Source organism: Megachile rotundata, chromosome 15, assembly GCF_050947335.1.
Source record: "Megachile rotundata isolate GNS110a chromosome 15, iyMegRotu1, whole genome shotgun sequence".
Classification (NCBI taxonomy): Eukaryota; Metazoa; Arthropoda; class Insecta; order Hymenoptera; family Megachilidae; genus Megachile; species Megachile rotundata.
In genome coordinates, this window is record NC_134997.1 from 5,857,435 (window position 1) to 5,883,832 (window position 26,398).

The following is a 26,398-nucleotide window of genomic DNA, read 5'->3' on the forward strand; positions in this document are numbered from 1 at the left end:
TACCTAATTATACGAAGTCACATGCAGAGCGCACGTCTTTCTATTTTTACGTCGCTTGACCGAATGCTGAACGCCGACACGTACGTACGCGATGTGTCTCGCACTATTTCCAATACGCTTCTCTATCCACTTGTACCGCTATACAACTCCAAACACAAATTAACCGCCACTGTTTCGACGTTTTAAACACCCCTTATCCGAAAATATACATTCCTCGAACGCAGTTTATCATCGCAGACCAGCGCTTTATTTTCGATTCGACAGTGTAATTTACATTGGCTGTCAAGGAATCATTAATGTATTGTAAATAATGTATTACTAAATAATTTGTTATATATTATTATGGGAATTTAAATAAAAAACTTAACAATATTACTTGATGTCATATTACCACTTGTCATACATTGCACTCCTACGCGTTGCATGTCACGTGCCATGTAGTTATGCGTTGTATGATCACATGTTATGTAGCCACACGTTACATTACCACGCGCTGTATTTGCACACGGCGCTTTATCATTTATTATATTACCTCACATTGTATTGCTACACTATAAATTACAAGCTGTGTTGTCTCGTGGCGCCTTGCCATTCGTTATGTTGCCACGCACTGTATTCTCACGCGTTATATTGCCACGTGACACATTATCATTTGTCATTGTCACGCATTATATTACCACGCGTTGCGGTATAGAATACGCTTTATATCGCCATCTTGTTCCATATCATCTGCTATATTGCTGATATGCATACCTTCTTTTATATTGTCAACTGATATGTGTTACATATCACACCTTATGTCACCACTTGATATGTGATACACATCTCACCTTATATTACCGCTTGATATGTGTTACATACCACCCGTTGTGTTGTTTTATATCCTAATGCAATTACCATGAACGATATGTTCCGTTTATCGACCAAATAATGCGCAACGCATTGCGATAATTTCAGTACGATTCTTGTATTATCTTCGAAAGTCGGCCGTTCGTTTCTTCCATGCGTACATACACAAAGTGCATGTCCGTATCCATCTACTTAAAACCTCGTATACTTAGATGCATTTACATACATATACGCGCGTGTGCATCTCAACTGGTGCAGTCACGCGAGCACACTCACGTGTTCACAGTTGCATCTTATGGTCGGGTTATACGTCATATTACGGGTAGATAAGTGATAGAGTGGCACATGTGGCGTGCCAGCCCTCTATGCTTACATTATACATACTATGCCCGCTCTCGACCACGCTTTTTTGCCCGGGCACCTGTCAACTCCGTTCGTACCATAGTCACCGCATGTGTACGACTGCCATTAAAATAAATATACTGGAAAAAGGATTTCGATCGTACACCCCATACGGATGCAATAACAGACAGAGAATGAAGGAGAAAGGGCAGCGAAAAAAAGTGGTATCTTAAGGAACGTTTAATCGACCGACAGGAGAGGATTAGCCTGCGAGGGTAACTTCATTTTTCTTATTTTTATTAATTGACTTTATATTCGTTCGATTTTAATTTATTTTTCGAACTCAGAGTTATTTTTATACCTAAATTGGATAAATAAAAATTATGAGGTTGAAATTTAAATACATGACATAAGATTAGAATATCAGATAAATATATAATATAAGATTAAAGACATCAGATAAGTAATGAACAACGAATACTAATTTGTTTAAAACCATTCGCAATGTATTTAAAAATATTGGCAAGTAGTAAACAGTGTAGTGTCGCTCAGTTTCCTTTTTCCAAAGATTCTTAAAGATAGTAAAATCCATGTAATGCAAAATAAACGAAAAGTGCAATTAAATGTCGATTTACACCACTTTCGTGATTACCGGCACAATATCAAGTATATTCGCGTGAAAGTTCGAGGGGCAGCGAAAGGAGGGAGAGCTTGGAGGTCGGTGAAATAATAGTAGGCTGTAATAGGAGGAAGGAGTGAACGACTTGCCCTCATGTGTGCTTGCGAAGAAGCTGTTGTTAATAAGTGACGCGTGTGCGGCAGCTGGTTTTACGTTTTTTGTCCCTGCACCCGATTCTCGGGGTTCGACCGACGAAAGATCGTCCTATGCACCCCCACCTCTCTCTCTCTTTCTCTCTTTCTCGGTTTTTATCTATCGCTGCACCTCGACTTGGAATATTCCTACCAACTTTCAAAGAGACTCGCCGATGACCACCTATCGTCTATCGGCATCAAATTACAAATTGATTGCTTAATTTAACCCTTGTGATTTGTACGTGTTACGTGTATATCATTATTCTATTAAATTAGCGTAGGGTGGTAGGATCTGTCAAGACGAATTGGTTCTTCATTTCAAAGTTTTTTAGCTATAAAAAAAATTTTGTAACTTTTGTAAAGCGACAATGGTATACAGATATTTTTTAATTTGAAAATTGTATATTTGTAATACGCAAATTTGATAATAATATAAATTTGCAATATTTTGAAAAGGTGTAAGAAATTGAATCTTCTATTCATTCATGTTTGATGGAGTACATTATTGTAAGTGCTTTATTTGCAAATTAATGAAATGTTAAATTAAATAATTAATGAGAAATAAGTATTATTAAGTGTTATGACTTATTTGTGGAATTTTCGACCTCCATTACTAAGGGTTGGTCCGCCATTGTTGGACACTTTTCGCGGTACTACAGAAACATCCTGTGAGTGATGTGACCTTTTGTCTTAACCTTAATGACTTCGAAAGGACATAAACAAAAATCCTTCATATTTTTCCGAATCGATAAATATTCGATTGATTTTTATATCAGATTTAATACAAGAATTTTTTAGCGACATAAAATGGAGTAAATAATAAAAAGTACAGTTTATCGCTTTATCAATCTTAGAACAATTTAAATGATTCCCAAATTCTAACATATCTAAGTGATGAAGTTCGAAATATCAAAGTTTTGCAATTGTGAAGTCTAAAAGTTCCAAAATTGCGAAGTTCCAGCATTTCAAGATTCAAGAGTCACAAAGTTACAAGGTTACAAAATTTTTTAATTTTAAAGTCCCAAATTTAAAATATTTCAAGATTTTTAAATTCTAAAGTTGCAAATGTTCAAATGCTGCAAACTCTCGAAATTTCGAAGTTCCAAAATTTACAAAGTTCTGGAATATTAAATTCCTGAAATTCTAAAGTTCAAAAGACTCAAAAGTTATAAAAAAATTTAAATCACAAAGTATCAAAACTCTAAGATCACAAAGTTCCAAAATTCTGAAGTTTCTAAGACTCAAAATTCCAACGTTCCAAAGATCCAGTATCCTAAAATCGCAGAATTCCATAATACATAATTCCCAAAATCAAAAAATTTGTTAATTCCAAGCCTATGTCTCATAATCCTAGAATTCCAACATTTCAAAGTCTCAAAATCGTATAATTTTTGAAGTCCTGAGATTTTAAAATTCCAAATTTCCTAAGTCCCAGAATCCCAAAGTTCAAAAATTCTAACGTCTCAGTCTCAAATTCTTAAAACACTAAAGCTCCATAATACTAAAATCTCAAAATTTTAAAATATCAAAATTTTATAATCTTTAAGACCCAAAGTCTTGAAATGCTCAAATTTTGCAGTCCTTAAACTTCAAAAGTTCCAAGTTCCAAACGTCTCAAAGTCTCAAGATTCAGAAACTTCCTACTCTCAAAACCCCCAAAATCCCAAAGTTAAAAAATTCTAACATCTCAGTCTCAAATTCTTAAAATACCAAAGCTCCATAATATTTAAGTCCGAAACTTTTAAAATATCAAAGTTCCATAATCCTTGAGACTTAAAGTCTCAAAATGCTAAAATTTTACAGTCCCTAAACTCCAAAGGTTCCAAACGTCTCAAAGTCGTTCAGAAATTTCCTACTCTCAAAACCCCCAAAATCCCAAAGTTCCAAAATCCTATTTTCAAGAGTGCTAATTTTTCACATCCCCTTAATAGACCCACCTTTCTGATCCTCCTCATAGACTCTAATCCTTGTTTCAAGTTAACAAGTATCCCCAACAAATCCTTATAATCATCCACAGCTCAGCAACGAACTCCAGCAACATCCTCGCGTGAAACAACAAATGACGCAATCTATCGGTTCGTCAGCCCCGCAACAATCCAGCGCATAATCGTTCCAGGAATCTATGCCCGCGTGAAAAAACGCGAGGGCAAAGTAACGCGAAAGGAGGAGCACGAAAAAGGGGGACGACAGACGCGCGCGCAGATGTGCCACCCTGACTCTGTCCCGAAGAAGAAGAAGACGATCTTGAGGAGGAAGAAACGATGTTGAAGAACAACGACATCGTGGCAAGTGCAGCGATGCACAAGTGCCACGAAGAGCGTGTGTCTCTGTTCCTCGAGGCAGGGCCACGCGAGTGGGCGGCGCGTACCCTTCTTCAACTCTTCTTCCCTTGCTCCCGAAGACGTAGGGTTCGAGGGTGGAGGGGATTTCTACAAGTTAGCGTTGTCTGATGGAAAAACGGTGCGATGTCTTGTCCTGGCTGATAGTCGTCTCATAGATACGGGAACGGGTGTGCGGCTGGTTCGACAGTGGATTATCTCCTCGGGGTCACTCGCGTTGCATCACGAAACGTCCCTGCTTCCTCTTCGCGATTAACACGACCTTGGACCCTGCCGAGTCTGAAGAATAACGATAAGATTTCGTACGTGTTCTTGTTTGAGAGACCTGTGACGCCGACTATTCTTGTAAGTGTACAGTGATGAAGTCCAATCGTGTTTCTGATACACTGTGCATCCTCGATAGATTATCGGAATGGTTAATTGTAAGCGGTGGTAGAGTCGGGTATAGTGAATTGGGTTGTGGCTATTGATGTTTGCCGGTGATCATGAAAGGGGTCAAAATTTTTATAGAATTGAACCTTCCACTAATCAAGGTTATTATTATAACGATTTTTGGATTTTGATCAATTACCTTTAATTATTAATTTAGATTATGAATTAAAAAATTGGCTCATAATATTAATCTGTGTAACATACGTGGAAAGTTCAATTCTTTTGGACTTTTGCCTTAGACTACTTTCATAATCCCGACACGTCGATATCAGTGTGTTCTTCGAGCTGGAGAACTTGCTGCTAAAGTATAAGTATTTCTTCTGCATCGTGAAATCTTAAACAGTGTTAGGCACATTAATGTTGTTCCAGTGCAAAATATGACGAGAGATTCTAACCTCTTTTCGTGCATTTCTAACACATCGCGTGTCCTGTAAATTGTACATCAACTTTCACATGTCTTCCGCAAGATACGAAGACACTTTTAGCACTATCAGTGCGAATGTCTCGTGACCCATCGTTACAACATCGTATCCAATCTTCTTCGATTTACAAACATCGTGATTTTCCATGCTTGCAACAACTGAAGGTCCATAAATTTCTAGTAAATGTCTTTGGTCGATTTGCAGACGGTGTCGCGATGCACCTCGAAGATTACCATGTGAACAGAAACGAGGAGGACGTGCAACGAGCCTGTTCCAAGGTCATCAAACAAGAGGATTTCAACAGTTTGCATTTGGCGCCGATAAATGGTGTCGGTCAGCAACCTTGTTGGGTCACATCTCATCCGGATAATGTCACCTCTCCCTTTTTGGCGAATAACTCCAGTCCTGATTGGGAGCAACTCACCACCGTGTTCCAGCTGGAGGTACGCTTATGATATTATGTATATTGATGATATATTGATGTAAGATCGTATAGATCTTATATTGTAATAGATAGATCTTATTATAATGTTATCTTTGGGGTATTTATTATCATTCATAGGGTGTCACAGTTTTTACCTATATATTCCATATAAAAAAATAAGATGTTATATTAACATAAGGGTTTAAACACTTTATTAAAACGTTTTAACAAAATGACTTTGTTTTGTTTTTGTTGGCACATACAATGTGTCCTAGTTTGAACGTAAAATTCAATTAGAATGTTTTATTAATAAAAATGATAAAAAAAGGTTATATAAATATAAGTTCTTAAATGTTTTATTGAAAGATTCTAAGAAATATATGATAATAGATAATTTTTTCCATCGACACCATTTTATCTACGAGTAATTGTCGACTTTCATATTTTTTCTAATAACTTTTTAATGAAGCGTTTGAAATCTTATACTGATATAACATTCTTTTTTCATTTTTATGTTGATAAAATTTAGTAGTAAAAATACGACACCGTGTATATGTGTATACTTCAATCACTGTCTCCATTCTTTTTAATGATATTATCGATATTATCGAATATTATCATTCAAATATTCAATAAAATTGTCGTAGCACAATTATAATCGTGATTTTGACTCATTACAATTATATTACATATATATATGATTGTAGAATTTAAATGTTGACAATATCGAATTCTTAACAATATTTTAATACACCAATAATATTATTACGATATATTGTGATTGTAATCATACTCCTATCTATAATTATACTGCATATATATGATTATTTCATAATTTAATAACAAATGTAATCGTATAATGTTGTCAAATTTCCATATTCCTAGAGTATAAAACTCAAAAATGTCGAAAGACTCAGATTTCAATAATTCAAAATTCTCAAATTTTCAAATTACCACTATAAGTACTGCAATAATCATAAATCATAAATTATAATAAAAAAATAATGATCGTTACAGTATAATTTAATATTCATTATAAAATTGCATCAATAAAGTTTGAATTGACATAATGCTCCTCGAGCCAATTTAAACTCTCCTAATGTATGTTATATAATATGTATAATATACAAATAATTTGCAACACATAAATGCATAATACAAATGCATAATGCAGATCAATAATCTATAAAAAACATTTATTCCTTTAAATATCTAATATGCAACATACAAGTTTAATATGTATTACATTCTATCTCACTCGAGCTTAACACCTCTTCCTTTATTATTCACATAAGGTAAAGTGGGGTAAGTGCAGACTGGTTTTTGTAAAGTTGATATTTAAACGTAAGCATTTTCAGTCTGCTATGTAAATACCTAACGCTGTCGATATCGAACGCTTTGCACAATTACTACTATTTAATTAATATTAACTAGGACCTTAATTTTCCTTGTACATTTTGATGTTAATAAGAAATTGTTTAAAATGTCAACTACTCTGCACTCTCCCCGAAAATGGGGTAAGAGCGTAACCTGAAGTTAAATACTTTGAAACTTTATTTCATGTGCAATGGGGCAAGAGTAGAATTATTAACAAATCTGCTACAAAATGCTTTTTACTGCATTACGCAAGTACTCTATACTGCAAACAAGTACTCCTAGCTGAAATATAAAAGGGGATATAGTGAAACAAAACGAGGAAACAAACATATTAAATGTAGAAATTTTGCTCATATTGTAATAAAAATAGCCTGTATACGCACTTGCCCCGCTTACGAACTTACCCCACTTCACCTTACTGTTAAATATCAATAATATTTATTTTTTAATATATAATTTTAAGCTCACTTTAAAAAATATTGCATTCCATTTCAACGCCTCAAAAAATTTCAACACCTTTCCCATTATCCAATTAATATCTCAATAACGTATTTTTATAATATATAATTTGTAACACAAACTCAAAATGCAAAATATACGTTCCACCTAACTTCAGCCAAAATCAACACCCCTTCACGTAATTTTACCGATACTTGGACTATCAATAACACATCAACCAATGATCACATCTTTAGTTCCAGTACCCATGTCAACAGTATCCGCCAACAGACAGGTCTCCAGGAAGCACCGGAAGCGAAGCAACCACTCCAACATGGATCATTCACAACCAAGACACTGACAATTCTCAAAGGTTACCTCCAGTCGGTTCAGCATTCTCCTTCTCGAGGACCTTCAGCAATCCTGTTTACACGGAATACCAAGGCTACCAGGAGTACCAGGATGACGCGTCCGTGTCATTACCGTTAGTTCTGCACAACCAATCGGAGGACCAAGGATTCACAGGCACCATGCAAGCAGCAACGGACGAATTTGATCTCAGTTGGATCAGAGGCGATCCCACGTCGTTGTTGTGCAACGATTCACCTTCTTCGCCGTCCTCCAGCTACCTTGAAGAGCTACAGGATCCCTTCGCGAATTTAAATGGACCCTACGCGGTTGGACATCTGGTTTCTGGGCAACAATCCGCAGTTTCGGGAATGAATTATGCTAATGACGTTTTGAACGAGGGATTTGGGAATCAGATTGTTCTACCGAGGAACGAGGGACTCCTACTGACCGATAGGCGCGTGCCCCTCGGAAAAGCTGAGGACGTGAAAGGGAAAGCTTATGGTGAGTTCGAAGTTTAGTTTATGGTAGAAGGATTATCTTGTATGATGTTGATTCGATACTAAAGCTACTGAACGGATCAATTTCAAGTTTCTTGTTTTTTATTGGGGTTTGTTGGAATGTTTTTTTAAATCTGTGAAGATTTTTATGGAGATAAAAAATTAGTATAGACTTTTTTAAATTTTCTTAATTTTCAATTTTCGAAATTTAAAAATTTTGAAAACTTCAAGTTTCTAAATTTTCAAGTTTACAAATTTCTGAATTTTCGAATTTCTAAATTCTCGAGTTTCTACATTTCTAAATTTCTAAATTTCCGAATTTCTGAATTTCTGAATTCCTAGATTTCTGAATTCCTAAATCTTTGAGTTTTTAAATTATCAAATTCCTAAATTTTCGAATTCTTAAATTTCTGTATTCCTACATTTCTAAATTTCTGAATTTCCGAATTCCTAAACATCCGAGTTTCTAAATCTCTGTATTCTTAAATTTTTGAATTCTTAAATTACCAAATTTTTAAATTTTCAAATTCCTAAATTACGAAACTTCTGACTTTCTAAATTGATAAATTTACAAATTTCAAACTCGCCAAAATCGCAAATTCCCAAGTTCAGTCTCAGATTCAAAAATATATATAACCTCTCCTTGCACCATAAAGCATATTCAACAGAATTCCTCAGCATCCCCAAACGTGCCACTTCAATCACCACTTCCGTTACACCTACTAGTTACAAGTATCTAAACAAGGAGCAACGTTGTTTAAGAAGTGTTCTAAACAAACATCCATATTTATGAAACGACCAAACACTAGAGTAGACTTCAAGTATCGCTTGCCAAACCTCTCCTAACAAGACTGACTCTATTTATACAGGGTGTCTCAAAAGAAATAATATGTACTTTACGAAACATCAATATAGACTATTTTTGAATGTTTATGAGACATTTGATGCAGCATTTTATGCGAATAAAATTGTTTATATAAATGTTTGTTTGATTATCACCCATAGAAAATTAAAAATATTTTTCAAAATATATTAGGAAAGAAATAAATAAAATATATTAGGAATGAATAATTGATTCCGTTTACTGATATAAAACACAGGAATAAATTAAATTCTTAAATTTTTTAATTTAAAAATGTTTACGTTTTTAAATTTGTAAATTTTGTAATTTTCAAATACACAAATTCTTAAATTTGTAAATTTCTAAATATGTGAAATCTGAAATTATTTTACTTAAATTTCTAGGTTCCCGAATTTTTAAATTCTCATATCCCTAGATTTTCATATATCATAATCATCAAACCTCTATATTCTCAGACGTTATTTCAGTAATAATTAAAAAAATTTTTGATTTCCTATTTCATATAGATCCATGAATTCTTGTGTTTCTAGATTTCCATATTTCTAGATTCTCATATTCCTAGATTCTTAAATTTCTCGATTCCTGGATTCCCCTATTCTTAGATTTCCAGATTCCCCAATTCTTTCTTAATTCCTAGATCCCCAAATTCCTAAACTGCTATATCTCAAGACCCCCAAATTCCAAAGTCTCGAAATACTTATATTCCAAATTCCTTGATTCACAAATTCCCAAGACCCCAAATTTCTAAACCCCCAAATCCATATATTCTAATATCCTTATATTCCAAAATACTTACATCCCTAAATTCCTATGCCACCATGTGCTTAAATCCATATATTCCTTGTTCCCAAATCTCTGAACTTCAAAATACTTATATCTCCTGTATTTTTAATTTCACAAATTCCCGTATCCCCAAATTCTTAGGTCGTCAAATCCCTGTATCTTCATATCCGTAGATTCTCAAATCCCTATATTCCCATATCCGTAGATTCTCAAATCCCTGTATTCCCATATCCATACGTTTTCAAATTCCTGTATTCCCATATTCGTGGTTTCTCAAATCCCTGTATCTCCATATTTGTGGTTTCTCAAATCCCTATATTCCCATATACGGAGATTCCCAAATCCCTATATTCCCATATCCGTAGATCCCATTCCCATACCACTGAATTCTTAAATCCCCAAATCTGCAAATTTCCATTCTCCCAAATTTTCATCTCATCTCAAAGTTTTCAAGTCCTCAAAAATCCCAAGAAATCAACGAGCACAATCGCTTCTCTTTCCCGGCTACCATATTTTCTCTAAAGAAATCAGATCTGCTCGCACCTGTACACGCGTCTGAAACGTTCGTCGTCACTCCTGTTTCTTCAGACTGTTCAACGACGGACGACAATTTAACGTCTACGTATCAGTGCCGATGGATAGATTGCGGCTGCGCCTTCGCCGAGCAAGAGGGTTTAGTGCGGCACATCGAGAGACGACACGTGGAGTCCTCGTCGTCGAACGCGCACGGACACGGCAGACGGATCCAGAGGGACAGAGACAAGGATAAGGACAAGGACACCGACGGATTCCCGAATCCTGTAAGCGGTCAGGACGAGTTCGCGTGCCTTTGGCAAGGATGTCCGCGTGCCAGACCGTTCAATGCCAGATACAAGCTGTTGATCCACATGAGGGTGCACAGTGGCGAAAAACCGAACAAGTGCCCGGTATGTACATGAGATATCTCCGATCTAGTTTATTTTGGGTCCATTTGAAACTGGACCTATCAATTTTTTTAATTACTGTAGTTCAATTATAGTTAATTACAGTAACTACATCAATTATAGTGGTGTAGTTTAAATTGACGTTAGCCTATCAATTTTTAAATGAAAATTCGTGTTTATACGGGGTGGAATAAATTAATGAAATGGAAGTAGTATATTGTAGAAGTGAGTGCAGTAGAATGTATGTATTTGTATTTGTAGATACTTAGATCCACAAATATTTAGTACCTGTGTTTCTAAATTTGTGTTAGATTTTGAAATACTTAGGTACTTCTGCTTTTAGATCTCTGTATCTATAGATTTTCAAGTATGTAGATCTCTATGCTCCTGGATCCCTAAATATTTAGATCCTTATATGCCTATATCCCACATATACCTATACTTAGAGCTAGATCTCTACATCCCTTGATTTACATATATGTATAATACTTATATCTCTCTATCCCTATATACCTATATAAGGTGAAGTGAAGACTGGCTTTTGTAAAGTTGGTATTTAAACATAAGTATTTCCAGTCTACTATGTAAATACTTAAGGCTGTCAATATCGAACGCTTTGCACAATTACTACTATTTAATTAATATTAACTAGGACCTTAATTTTCCTTGTACATTTTGATGTTAATCAGAAATTGTTTAAAATGTCAACTACTCTGTACTCTCCCCGAAAATGGGGTAAGAGCGTAACCTGAAGTTAAATACTTTGAAACTTTATTTCATGTGCAATGGGGCAAGAGCAGAATTATTAACAAATCTGCTATAAAATGCTTTTTACTGCATTATGCAAGTACTCTATACTGCAAACAAGTACTCTTAGCTGAAATATAAAAGGGGATATAGTGAAACAAAACAAGGAAAAAAACATACGAAATGGAGAAATTTCGCTCGTATTGTAATAAAAATAGCCTGTATACGCACTTGCCCCACTTCACCTTACTTTTATCTCTGCAAACCTATACACCTATATCTTTCAATACCTATATACCTATGTCCCTCTATCCGTATACACTTATACACCTATACCGTGTATTTCTATATCCTTTTATCCCTATACACCTATGTGCCTCTAGGACGCATCTGTTGCGTCATCTGCTATATTTTATTGAACATATTTCGGTATCAGAGCTCATCTTGTGGCTTATTTTTGAATAATACTTCAAAATAAACTCAAAAGATCATTTTGGTTTATTACAGTTTACGGGATGCAAGAAAGCATTCTCCCGATTGGAAAACCTGAAAATCCATCAGAGATCGCATACGGGAGAACGACCCTACGCCTGTCAGCATCGCGGTTGTACGAAAGCGTTTAGCAACAGCAGCGATCGTGCGAAACATCAGAGGACACATTACGATACGGTGTGTACACCTTTAATGCAATTTTAATAAAGAACTAATAGGATACCCATTATGTTCGATTATCTATGTACCGGACACGCGTTATACACAGAATTCACTCAAATGCAATTGCGTCGGAGCGTCCATGTTTTGATCCTAATGTCTGTCCATATTTTCACTGTAACGTCTGTATATAATTTTATATAAATTTATGCACATTTTATTCTAATGTGTGTTCACATGTTCATGTGTGTTCATCACGTGTGTTCACTGTTATGTCTGTGAACATCTTGAACTAAATAGGTACTCTTTTTTTTGTCCAAATGTGTATCCAGATTTTCGTCTTAATTTACATCCACAATCTGTGATGATCTTAATCCAAATAGGTATTCACGTTTTTATCCAAATGTGCATCCACATTTTCATCTTAATGTACATCCACAATCTGTGATCATCTTAATCCAAATAAGTCTCTACTCATATTTTTGTCCAAATGTATATCTACATATTAATTCCAGCGTCCGTCCATTTTCATTTAAATGTCAGAGTACAGTTTTCTCCAAATAGGTACTTGGAGAAATACCAATGTATTTTTATTCAAATATACATCCACAATTTCCTTCTAATGTCCATGCATACTTTCTCCCAGATGCACTTTTCATCCAAACATGCATCCACACTTCTATCCAAGTATCAATACCCATTTTTCAACCTAACCAAATGTTCATCCATATTTCTAGAAACCATACGCATGCCAAGTAAGCGGTTGCGGCAAACGATACACGGATCCGTCGAGCCTACGAAAGCACGTGAAAAATCACACAGAGCCAACGACGACTCTATCTAATCTCTCGTTAACGTCCGAGAGCAAAGTAACCGTCGTATCCAATAATTCGAGACAAGATCCGATTTCCACGGCGACGAAACATCAGCAAGCTCAAACGCCGCTGCCATATCACGGGGAATCGAATTACCGGACGTATAAGACTTCGGAGTCTTACGCGGACGAGGACGCGGACCTGTTCCAAACGAATCTGTGTCAGGTCGATAGGATTTCCATGAACCTTGACAGTACTCAGGAGTATGTGCCTATCGAGTCTGTCAAGCGTTTTCTCATCGATGATGTCAGCACGCACGTGGACGGCACAGGTAAGAAAACAGATCAGTAAAATGTAATTAACGTATTCAGTAACATATTGCATGGAAGCGGTTTTTGGTTATGGACGGTCACATGTAAATTTATTATTAAATTTACTGTTTAATAGACCGATACATTTATTGTTAATACTGTCAAATATTTGTTAAGTTTATCAAATGTAATGTTAAGTTGGTAGATATGGAGTATACAGATAAATTCATTATTAATACTATTAAATATTTGTTAAATTTATTAAATGTAATATTAAGGATGTAGATATGGAGGTATAAGGCAGTGGGGATAGGCTACTGGATTTTGTTTATATCCAGGGAAAAAATTGTTATATTTTGTTACAACTAATTTATCTAACTTTTGAATTTACTATTCTTTATATTTATAAATTTTATCATTTTTGAAAGTTGTATATTTTTTCATATTCTTAAATTTTCCAAACTTCTAGAGTTTCAAATTTTTAATAACTCTATTCACAAATTACCAATTACCTAAGAAATTAAATCAACTCCTTGATTTTTGAATTAATAATTATTAAATTACCCAATTCTCTAAATATACATATATGTTCAATATTCTCTAAATTCTGAAACTTTCAAATTTAAAATTCAATTCATTACCAATTCTGTAACCTTATTAAATAATTTCTAATAAAAACGCATCAATATATCAATAAATATATTCCTCAACATCTACATTTGATAATTATCTACATTTGATAATTTGAAATCCCAAGTTTCGGCAATTATTTGTATTCAATGTGACATGCAAAACTTTGACAAAATGTCAAAAGACACCTTTTGATCGAAATAGATATACACAAAAGTGGTAGAAATAGTGTTAAATAGAATTAAAAAAGAAAATAAAGAAAGAAGTTCACCCCGTAGAAATGGTTATTGTACAGGGTCCGCGCGTGCGCTGCCTTTTTCTGTCCCGGTGAATGGTAACGAAGCCGATGATGATGACAGTACGCTAGGTCCACCATACTTAATCTCAGAGGAGGTTCACCGCTTTACGCGTTTACCCCACACCGAGTCTTAAAATAATATTCCATGGTTTTTTCGCTGGAGCACACGCACGTACGCACGCGCCAAAACAGACGACACACTTGCCACGTGCGACACACGCGTGCCCTTTTAAATTCCAACCATCGCGGCTGCGATTTTTATTTCGACCGAAATACCGTGTCATCAATTACTGTTTTATCAGATAATGGCGCGTACACTTCTTTTTATTTCCGCGTGTGGTAGCTTATCTACGATAACGTTTGGAGAATGCGTTGCGAGTGGATATGCAAGGCAGTTGTAGGATAGTACTACCTAGGGGATTTCTCCATTCGAGAATTTGAAATTTATACGATTGTATACATATGTCAGGACTTGAATGATTATCAAAATTCTCGAATTATCAAGTTTCTTCATTTTTTGTATTTCGAAGTATTTTGGTTTGCAACTTCATATGTTTCTCAATTCCAACATTTTTAAATGTTCAAGTTTACGTAGGTATAAATAATTGGTTCTTTGGAATTTGATATTTACAATTTCTTAGATTTCCGTATTCCTCGAAATTTCCAATTCCCTACATTCTTAATTTTCTAATTAAGAATTTTTCTAAATTCTTAAATTACTAAATTTTAATCATAATATTATTACTTCCTTAAATTCACAAATCTCTACATTCTGGTTCTTTAAATTTCCAATTTCTATAAAGTTTTTCCCGAATTTTCTAAATTCACAACTTCCTTAATTTTCTATTCTTCAAGTTTCTAATTCCCTAAATTTCCAATTCCGCAAAATTCTAATTCCTGAAATTTTTAATTCCATAAATTCCCAATTCCTCAATTTTCAAATTCCCTAAATTTCTAGTTCCGTAAATTCCCAGTTCCATAAGTTCCTAATTCCCTATATTCTCAATTTCATAAATTTCCAATTCTCTAAATTCCCAATTTCATAGATTTTCAATTCCATAAATTCCCAAATCCCTAAATCCCCAATTTCATAAATTCCCAGTTCCATAAGTTCCCAATTCCTCAAATTCCCAATTCCATAAATTCCCAATTTCACAAATTTCCAATTCCGTAAATTTTCAATTCTTCAAGTTTCCAATTCCCTAAATTCCAAATTCCCTAAATTCTCAATTCCATAAATTTCCAATTTCATAAATTCCTAATTCCCTAAATTTCCAATTCCATAAATTCCCAATTTCACAAATTTCTAATTCCCTAAATTTTCAATTCCACAAATTTCCAATTCCGTAAATTTTCAATTTCATAAATTCCTAATTCCCTAAATTTCCAATTCCATAAATTCCCAATTTCACAAATTTCTAATTCCCTAAATTTTCAATTCCACAAATTTCCAATTCCGTAAATTTTCAATTCTGCAAGTTTCCAATTCCCTAAATTTCCAATACCCTAAATTCCCAATTCCCTAAATTCCCAATTCCCTAATCTGCCAATTCCCTAAATTCCCAATACCCTAAATTCTCAATTCCCTAAATTCCTAATTCCCTAAATTCCCAATACCCTAAATTCCTAATACCCTAAATTGCCACTTCCTCAATTTCATAATTCTCTAAATTTCCAGTTCTGTAAATTCTCAGCTTCTTAAATTGCCGAAACTCCCAATTTCATAAACTTCTAGCTCCATAAACTCGCAATTCCACATTTCTTAATTACTAAACCACAAATCATCATATTCGCTATTCTTCTTATTTCCCAAAACTTCAAATTCACTATTCCCCCAAATCCCCAAATTCCCAAATTCCCAAATCCCTAAATGCCTAAGTCTCTCCAACTTCATAATTGCCAAACCCTTAAATCTCGAAATTTTCAAACTCCTAAATTCGCAAAACACCGAAATATTTAAAAAATTCCAGATCCTCAATTTTCTAAATGTAAAATTCTCCAAATTATTTAGAATCCAAATATATTCACGACGTACAAATGTTATTTTTCAGTATACCATGTTGAAGACGAGGTTCCCGATTTCAACGAGCTGGGTTCCGACATCGAGCAACAGTTTCTCGAATTGAGCAACCTGAACGACACCGTGTTCATCGACGGTTAAGACGAATTTCAAGAAGAAAGTCAAAAACCCTAAACTCTAAAGGATCTCGTGGCTACACGCTGCTATATCATAGGCCCCTGTACAACACAATGTTTATTCAAATGTTATAGATACACGTTTTCAGAAAATGTATTTTTATCGCTACTCTTATAAGATGAACCATATTCATCGTGTTATACAGAGGTTTATACTACTGCCAAAGACTTATTCCCATCGTTTTATACTTGATTTTTATACACAGATGGAATCAGATATATTTTTGTACATAGCCGCTTGTATATATTAACGATTAAATACAACGATTTTGATTATCATCACGAACACCGTACGTGTCTAATAACTTGACCAAATATTCACGTTTCAATTGCCAACTTATCAGACACGCACGGTATTTGATATTCGTTTACCCAGGTTGTAATCCACTTTTCGAACTAAATTCTCTTTATTCTCAATGTCCATTTTTTTTTATTGTTTATCAAAATTCGTATATTACAAGTTATATGAAACACTTTTAACATCCACTCGTGGCAGTGTTCTTGAAATTTTTATTTTACATCTAAACAAAATATCGTGATTCAATTCTTAAGCGCATTTGGAATTGGAGTTAGCTGGTAACGTGTCACAAATTAATTTCTGGAAGTTACTCAACGCTTTGTTCTGGATTTCTTGCGAGGTAACCTGAAGGAAAAGAAAAGATGAATGAGTAAATTCTTGGCGATTTATGTGATAGGATGTTTCAAGGTAATTTACTTACTCCGTTGATGGTGATCGTTGGAACGAAAGAGAGACGAGGGTTCAAGGCATCAGTTTTATCGCCGTTTGCAGCCAACAACTCTTTGGACAATGGGCTATTAAGGCACTGCTCGATGCTGGTCTTTGCCTGCTCGTTCAGTCCCACACTCTCGGCACACTAAAACAATTGGTACATTTGTAAAGAATAATACATAAACATTTTGATAGAAGGGGATGTAAGATTATGACGATATAACGCGATTCTTTTCAAAATATAATATAAGTCGCCATATAAGGAAATGCATTATAGAATATAGGTATTGTATAAATACGACATGTGATATGATACAACATATCATATATGTATTACATAAGGTAATACAATATATTATACAGGTGTCGTATATGGTGATATAACATATAACATATGTACCACATAAGGTAATACATCATATAGATACCACATAAGGTAAATACATCATATAGATATCGTATTATGGTGATGTGTATAAAGTATCATATATGTACCACATAAGGTAATACATCATATATGTATCGTACAAGGTGATATGTGCAACATGTCACATATGTATTACATATGATAATACATCATACAGGTACCATATAAGTAAATACATCATGTAAGTATCGTACAAGGTGATACGTATAACATGTCACATATGTATTAGATATGATAATACATCATATAGGTACCACAAAAAGTAAATACATCATATAGATATCGTACAAGGTGATGTGTGCAACATATCATATATGTTCCACATAAGGTAATACATCATATATGCATCATACAAGGTGATATGTGCAACATATGTGCGTATCATGTAAACTGATACAACACATTATAGTATTAATGACATAATTAACTATCATAATTTGAATTATTTGAGCGAACTCTAAAATTTGTAAAGATCTTTTCAACTTGTCAAAAGAAGAGGAAAAAGAAAAACAATTTTTTTGAACCACCCTAATGAAGCTATACAACGCGTCCCAATACAAGTCTACATAACGCATAATAATACTTATAACGCGTTATACAACGCGTAGTGATGTAACGTGACACCATATATAGCCACAAATATCAATTAACAGATAGCTATCTTTCAGCCTCGAGTTTACGCAAGAAATGCATTTCCCTGCCTAGGGGAAACGCGGCTCCTGTGACCAATAATTACTAGACCGAGTCCAGGATGTTCAGCTGGTTAGTTCCACATTTCAAAGAGAAAGACAAATAATTAAGTACCTGCGGCACGGACGACGCTGGATGTCTTGATGACATTACACAACCGACAAGAGCCACACTCAACTGCTGAACTTTTTCAGCTGGTTCCTTGTTTTGGATCGCGTGCAGACCACAAGCTTGGGCCATGTTCCCTTGGCATTCTTCTGGACCGTGCTGACAATTGAATTGCCACTCTCCGGCATTTAACTTGTGCTGTGAAACAAGGATTACGTGTTAAGTCTTTTATTTTCTTTGACAATGAAAATATTTGAAATATACATATATTGTATAAAATATATTTGGAATATACATATATTGTATTTACATATATATGTATTATGTATGGAATGTATATGTATTATATGTATATTGTGTATTTAAAAAAATATTTGGAATATACATGTATTGTTACTGGATTGTAGAAGTTTTTGGATATTCTATGTTATATCCTGAATTTAAAATTGAAGTTGATGAAACTATTTTTCAATTAAAAGGATTCGTAGATATCTGTTAAAAATATGAAATAAACTGCACAAATCAACATCGAACTATTAGGTAATGAAGTATGAAACTCGACAAATATTGAAACGTAAACCTTGAAAATTATCTTCCACACGGTAATCACAATGGAGATACGTCTCTTCGTTTAAAATGAAATAAAAAATTATTGACGGTGCAAAAATAAATTTTTAGATATTCGTTAAGACGTTAATTACGAAGTATAACAATTATTTTTCTACAAGGTTTTGCATTGAGTTCTGTAATTTTCTTGTTCTCTTCAGAACAGTATGTGAAATATTGCGGTGCGATTCCTAATTTTTTTTTTACTTCCTAACCTCAAAATTGGCATTAGTGAATATGAGAAATTACCAACGATTGTAAAGGTCTAGATAAACTAATTAAAATATCTCGAATATTATTAAGTTAAACTGTTAAACATCGAACTGGTAGACAATTACCTAAGGATTAAACTTAAATGTCAAATGTTACCATCAATCATTTGTATGTACAGAATGAGGACAGTTCTCCAAATTGGGGATGGAGAACATTTTTCTTAATATCGTGAAAAATTTTTGTAAACAAAAATATTATGTATGAAATCTTTTTGATTTTTAAAAAAACAAAATATCAAAAATGAAATATCTATTCAATTAAAGATTATAATAGAAATTACATTTTTTTGTTTTCCTGCGTAAAATATGATGCTATTTTTGTATAATTTATACACAATTTATTTATTTATTAATTTATATATTATAGCGCAGCATATTAATAAAATTTAAGTTAGCATAACATAATGTCATACAGTACACTATTAATTCTATTTATACTATTAAATACAGTATTAAGAGATAAGCTGCAAATGTCAATAAAAACTGTAAACATCGAATACATCACAAATATCAATATTTACTATAAAATTTTGCAATCTGTAATTTGCAATGTGATTCAAATATAAAATAACTTTCCCTGCATAATTTTATCTACAAACTTTAAAATTAAAATTAAAATTTATTTACAAACTTATGTTTGAAAAAACTATATACTTTATATTAGCCTATAATTCAAATAAATAAAATTAGACCAAAGTAATATCATGCTTTATGCATGAAAATCAAGAAAAAAGAATAATAAAATTACTTCTTATCACAACCTATAAATAAATAGGAAAAACATTTTTGCAGTTAAATTTTCCACTACAAGACAGAAAGTTTGTATATACAATTGTTTACATTATAAAAAGATTTCAAGATATTGAGAAAAATACGTCTTCCATCTCCAAATTCAAGGACTGTTTTCACCCCCCTTAATATAAATGATGACCAATAAAAAAAAGTGGATCAAAAATGTGTTCGAAAACTACATGCTATATTTCATTAAAATCAACTGTTATCATTTGGAAAACTCTTGTTATTTAATCCTTTCAAGTCGCTTTAAGATTGAAAACATATAGTACAATTTCTTTTGCATTATACATTAGATAGATCATGTTTATATTTAGAGTAGATGCAACTAAACTTGTAGATGTCAGTAAACTGCTTGTATTAAACAATGAAATTTGTATATGTATGTGTATCCGAGATCTTTATTTTAAAGTGGGGATGTCCATGTTTTAAAAGAATAATATAACAGTAGATATGACGTTTTTATCTGTAATCTATAATCTGTTTGGGTGATTAATGGTATTGGAAAGATTATTTTGAAAGCAGTGTAAATTCTTAGATTGAAATTATTTTTAGCTGAATATATTCTGGTATTTAGCTATTGTAAATTGTAGTTACACGAAAAATACTGTAATATACTGAAAATTGTATAATATTGGTGGCATAACTTCAATATGAGCAAGGTCTAGGTATCATTGCCTCTATTATCAGCTTGCAACTTCTAGTTCAGTTTCTAATAAATACTCGACAAAGTCGACATGAAACCCTTCATCGCTTTCAGCATCGGTGCACAAAACCCTACAACAATTTCACAGTTATTTGAAAATTAATTACGAACCGTGGTTTATTTTATTAAATGAAATGTGGTGGAGAATTATTTCAAAGAAACTTATAACTGCGATGTATCTGAAAACGAAACTGTCAGGCAATAATAAGTAAATAAAAATACTTTTGTAAACATTTCTTTAGATATTAATATGATTGTGCACTTTTCATTTTTGACACCGTATAATGAATGTAAAATCTGAGCATGACAGTATATCGATTATATACATCGATTAGACATCGATACGGTTGTACGGTTATTTTTGAAGCGAGCGCGAATAGTGATCGTTTTGAATTGGTTGCGAAAACAACTGTAATAAATAATTTATTCATTACGGTTGTATTCTGATGGTTATTAAATCCCGATATTATTTTTAGTTCTGTTCTTTCATTTTTCGTTATCGTCTTACACTTTTCTGTGTAATAACGCCACTTCAATACAATTTGTCATTTCCAAGAAATTTTATTATTTTTATTATGCAGCATACGAAATGTTTTACAGAACTTAGATGAAACGACATGCTGAATTTAAAATTCTTGATTTATTATTATGAGGAAGAAGACCAAGTAATTTTGGTAATATAAAATTATGTTCTTTGTATAAAAAAAGTAGATTAGCTATATCAGAGTTTGAGAATTTGGAAATTTCAGCGCTGGTACTTTAGGTAATTGGAAATTTCAGCGTTGGTAATTTAGCTGATTGGAAATTTGAGAATTTTTTAATTTCAGCGTTGGTAATTTAGGTAATTGGAAATTTGGGAATTTTTGATTTTCAGCGTTTAGAAATTTAGGTAATTGGAAATTTGAGAGTTTGGGAATTCGGGAGTTTAGAAGTTTGGGAATTTGAAAATTCAAGAGTTCAGGAATTTGGAAATTTGAGAATTTGGGAATTTGGGAATTTGGGAATTTGGGAATTTGGGAATTTGGGATTTTGGAAATTTAGAAATTTTGATATTTGGAAATTTGGAAATTTGGATATTTTGATATTTGAAAATTTGGAAATTTGGATATTTGGAAATTTGGATATTTGGATATTTGGAAATTTGGATATTTGGAAATTTGGAAATTTGGATATTTGGAAATTTGGATATTTGGAAATTTGGATATTTGGAAATTTGGATATTTGGAAATTTGGATATTTGGAAATTTGGATATTTGGAAATTTGGATATTTGGAAATTTGGATATTTGGAAATTTGGATATTTGGAAATTTGGATATTTGGAAATTTGGATATTTGGATATTTGGAAATTTGGAAATTTGGATATTTGGAAATTTGGATATTTGGAAATTTGGATATTTGGAAATTTGGAAATTTGGAAATTTGGATATTTGGATATTTGGAAATTTGGATATTTGGAAATTTGGATATTTGGAAATTTGGAAATTTGGAAATTTGGATATTTGGATATTTGGAAATTTGGATATTTGGAAATTTGGAAATTTGGAAATTTGGAAATTTGGAAATTTGGAAATTTGGAAATTTGGAAATTTGGAAATTTGGAAATTTGGAAATTTGGATATTTGGAAATTTGGAGATTTAAAATTTGAAAACTTCGAAACTTGGCAATTTAGAAATTTAAGAATTTTCAAAGTTAAAAATCTTAATAACATCTCATCTGACTTAAACTTGTCTGACAAAAGAAAATACATAAAAATACGTATTAGTGCGTACCAATATGTTTAAATTCATTTAAATTCCAACTCTTCCAAGTATCTCGCAATAACAAGAAATGGACTTGCCCCATGTTGTTCATAAACAGCTCGTATGTATGTACGTATACACTTTGCTATATTTATTTCTATTTTTATTGTATCATATTGTGTGTACACACATAAGTTAGAAATACACTTATCATTAATTTGATTGTGACACAAGTACTCTAAAGAGTCTTCACAATAACAAAAACTATCTGAAGAGGTTTGATTCGAGTGGAGAACAAGCTAAAAATACAAACTGAAGTGAACTCACCGAAGCTTTTCCATAAGGAACCAACGTAACATCCAAGTTGCTGCCCAGGGCGTTGTAGGTTGGTACCAATCCATTCTTGATGAATCGTATGCTGTCAGGACATAGTGATTCATAGTATACTCCTACATTTACCACGTTGTTTGATAGTCCAGCACCAGCCACCTGCACAATTATCAAGAATACCATGACCATGTGCCGGTTCTAGAATAACATTATCTAATTGCGTTTCACATTATCGCGTCTTTCATCCTGGAGCGATTCATCCAACCATGCGTATTCAAAACTTTGATAATTTTTAAACGAACGTGTCACAATTTGCGCGTTTCATTTATCGTATTGACAATCGGTGACACGGATTTCTGATTATTTCACGGATTTTTATTAATTGATAATACACGAAAATATTTTACCATTTCTTTGGACATTCTTTTCATATGATATTTTACAAGTGAAGATTTAAAAAAAATTTTTGTTGGTATGTTTAACATTCGAGGAGTACTTTGATCAACTCAATAGAATTTTACAATATTTTATACAATTTGAATTGCAATATTCAAGTGCAATATAATTAATTTAATTCGAGAATATTATTTCATTTATATTTTATGAATTTTGAATTATTCTAAAATTTTGTGTTAATAAAAATGAACAGATAAATCAAATTTTTTTTATTAAAAATATATTGCAATTAATTTAATTTTAGATTATAATTTCATTTATGTTCTATGAATTTTGTATTATTTTAAAATTGACGAACTTTATTTTAATAAAAATGAGCAGAAAAATAAAATTTTTTTTATAAAAAAGCATTTAATTTTAGAATATTATTTCGTTTATGTTCTATGAATTTTTAATTACTCCAAAATTGACGAATTTTATTTTAATAAAAATAAACAGAAGAATAACATTATTTTTTATAAAAAAGGCAATATAATTAATTTAATTTTAAAATACTATTTCGTTTGTGTTCTATGAGTTTTTAAATACTCTAAACTTGACGAACTTTATTTTAATAAAAATAAACAGAAAAATGAAATTATTATTCATAAAAAGGACAATACAATCAATTTAATTTTAGAATACTATTTCGTTTATGTTCTATGAATTTTTAATTATTCTAAAATTGAGGAATTTTATTTTAGTAAAAATAAACAGAAATTTCTTTCTTTTTATAAAAAAGAGTGTTTTTTTAATCCTGAAATACGCGTTTCGCGTATGTGGGTTATAATTGACTCAGTACACAGTACATAATGTACTGTAAAGGAAATACTGAAATGTTATCAAGTTTCACTGACGATGAGAGTTTATGGTGAAAGTAGTCAGTGCGAACATAGAATATTGTAATTTGTAGAGTTCAATCGTTCAAGGTTGATCAAATCCCATGAAATAAAAATCAAACACGCTTGTTTACTAAATTTTAAAACTTATATTAAAACTTCAAATGTTTTGATAGGAAATTCACGTTTTTTTTTAATATCCTTCACGACTTTCGCAACAACAGAAATAATATGAATAACCGACGAACAGGTTTAAAATGTACATACGTCCGTCAGAAACATGTTTGAAAACCGGATTCGCTTCTTTTCGGACAGTATCGTCAAATGTACGGAATTTATCGATGTAGCAAAATAATAAAAACATTAATCTTTGGTTTATAAGAATTTTATAAATTCACATGTATACAACATTTAAAACAAAGTAGTTCAGTTTTGATCACTGAAACTTGCTACGTGACTTTTTTGTTGCAATTATTGAGGTGTTATTTTTATAAGGATAAGACCAATTTTTTAATTGTAGTGTACTATTACAGTTTTTACGTGAATAACAATTGTATGAATAACACTTTTTTGCGTATTGGAAAACTATTTTGAGAAATTTTGGTGTTTTAGAAAGTTTGGGACTTTGCGAGTCTTAAAAATTTTTCAGAATCTAAAATTTGACGGTTTTGGAATTTTTAAACTTTAGGGTTTTGGAAGTTGAAAATTTTAAGTTTTAGAAATTTTGAAATGTTAGGATTCTGAATTTAAGAAATTTGAGAGCTTCAAGTTTTGGAGCTTTAGAATTTTGAAATTCTAGGACGTTGCAAATTTTGAATTTTAGAATTTACAGGTTTTGCAATTTTGAAATTCTGATTTACGAATTTTGGGACTTTGCAAGTTTTAGAAGTTTTGAAACTTTAAAAGTTTATGTTGTTGGAGTTTCAAAATTTAAGTATTTTGGAATTTTCAAATTCAAAGAATTTGTTAAATTTGGAATTTTATAATTTAGAGGTATTGAATTTTTGGGATTCTGAAATTTTTGAAATTTGAGAATTTATGATTTTAAAATTTTAGTGATTCGAATTTTAGAATTCTGGAAATTTGAAATTCTGGCTTCTGCAATTCTGATACTCAGGCATTTTGGGGTTTTAGAATTTTGCAATTTTGAAAAATTTAGAAATTTTGAATTATAGGAGTTTGAGATTTTGGCACGCTGAAGTTTCAAAATTTAAAAACTAAAATTTTAAATCGTAGCCCTCAAATTTTGGAGCATTAGGATACTAAAATTAAAAATTCTAGAATCTACAATTTTTAAATACAGTGTTTGAACTGTAAGATGTTAAAGTTTAGAAATATAAGAATTTTGTTTTAAAACAGTAAACAAGTGAGTAATTAAGAATGATCAGATTCTTGCAAATAAATAAACCCATAAAAAATTTCAAATCTATGAAAACTATCACAATACTCGTCTTTTACATTTCGAATGTCACCTCACTTTATACATAGATCTGTCACTTACTTCATTGAAAACCATTTTGCACATACCTTACAAAATATTTTATAAATATCCTAAAAAATATATCGTAAATTATTTTACAAATATACTTAATTCAAAATATATATAAAATTCCAGAAAATTTTTATTTTGTCGTTAATTTAAAACATTTCTTTATTTGTTATTGTCGAAGCTTCGTAGGAAAGTTACACCTTTCGTGTGTCAATTAGAACTCCAGGTTCCATCACTTTTTTTATTTCTGTCTAAAACTATGATTGGAGAACCGGCTTTAATGTGTCAAAAAAAAGAAACAAAAGAACTTACCAAGGCGGTGTGGAACACGAAGAAAACGGCGAGCGTAGAGCTCGAGGTGAACAGGTAGTACCTCATGGTCTCTCTGGTCGGTTGATAAACTGGCCACCTCTTTAAATCTCAGCTTTATCTATAGTGTGATCGACAAATATCATGGTGGGGAGCTTGAAAACACTAGTGGGGGTCACAGAAAGAGGGGAGATGAATAATCAATGATATACTCGGTGGTACTTGAAAAACTCAAATACTTTGCGTACTTTTTCGACAGTAATCTTATGTTTCTTTTTGGCGGGAAATTGCTGCTCCGCCATTTTGTCGATCAATGACCGTAGCCGAAAGCGTTATTTTATTTAAAAGGGAAAGAATTAGAGATATTTCTGAAATGGAGACATATTTGAAATGTAAAAAAATATATAGATTTCTTTTTTATTG

At 32.4% G+C, this 26,398-nt stretch overlaps 2 protein-coding genes across 10 annotated transcripts; one reads left to right on the forward strand and one right to left on the reverse strand.

Moving 5' to 3' along the window:
• Positions 1–492: 492 nt before the first annotated feature.
• Positions 493–17,031, forward strand: LOC100883863 (uncharacterized). Of its 9 annotated transcripts, none has more exons than XM_076540359.1 (8): positions 4,759–4,876; positions 5,015–5,080; positions 5,402–5,640; positions 7,694–8,288; positions 10,518–10,855; positions 12,107–12,268; positions 12,988–13,396; positions 16,356–17,031. In XM_076540359.1, exons 3-8 carry the CDS (start codon positions 5,413–5,415, stop codon positions 16,463–16,465), a joined length of 1,842 nt encoding a protein of 613 aa, XP_076396474.1. In that variant the 5' UTR covers positions 4,759–4,876; positions 5,015–5,080; positions 5,402–5,412; the 3' UTR covers positions 16,466–17,031. The 9 variants fall into 9 exon arrangements, with proteins under 9 accessions (XP_012150363.2, XP_076396476.1, XP_012150361.2 ...); XM_076540360.1 differs by having other exon boundaries at positions 4,777–4,876; positions 4,988–5,080; XM_012294973.2 differs by lacking the exons at positions 4,759–4,876; positions 5,015–5,080 and adding an exon at positions 493–1,466.
• On the reverse strand, positions 16,889–26,114 carry GILT1 (Gamma-interferon-inducible lysosomal thiol reductase 1). Its single transcript, XM_003707430.3, has 5 exons — positions 25,979–26,114; positions 22,901–23,062; positions 18,462–18,653; positions 17,220–17,375; positions 16,889–17,143 (listed from the first exon to the last, which is right to left on the reverse strand). The coding sequence occupies exons 1-5, from the start codon at positions 26,042–26,044 to the stop codon at positions 17,048–17,050; spliced, it is 672 nt and encodes a 223-aa protein (XP_003707478.2). The 5' UTR covers positions 26,045–26,114; the 3' UTR covers positions 16,889–17,047.
• Positions 26,115–26,398: the final 284 nt, after the last annotated feature.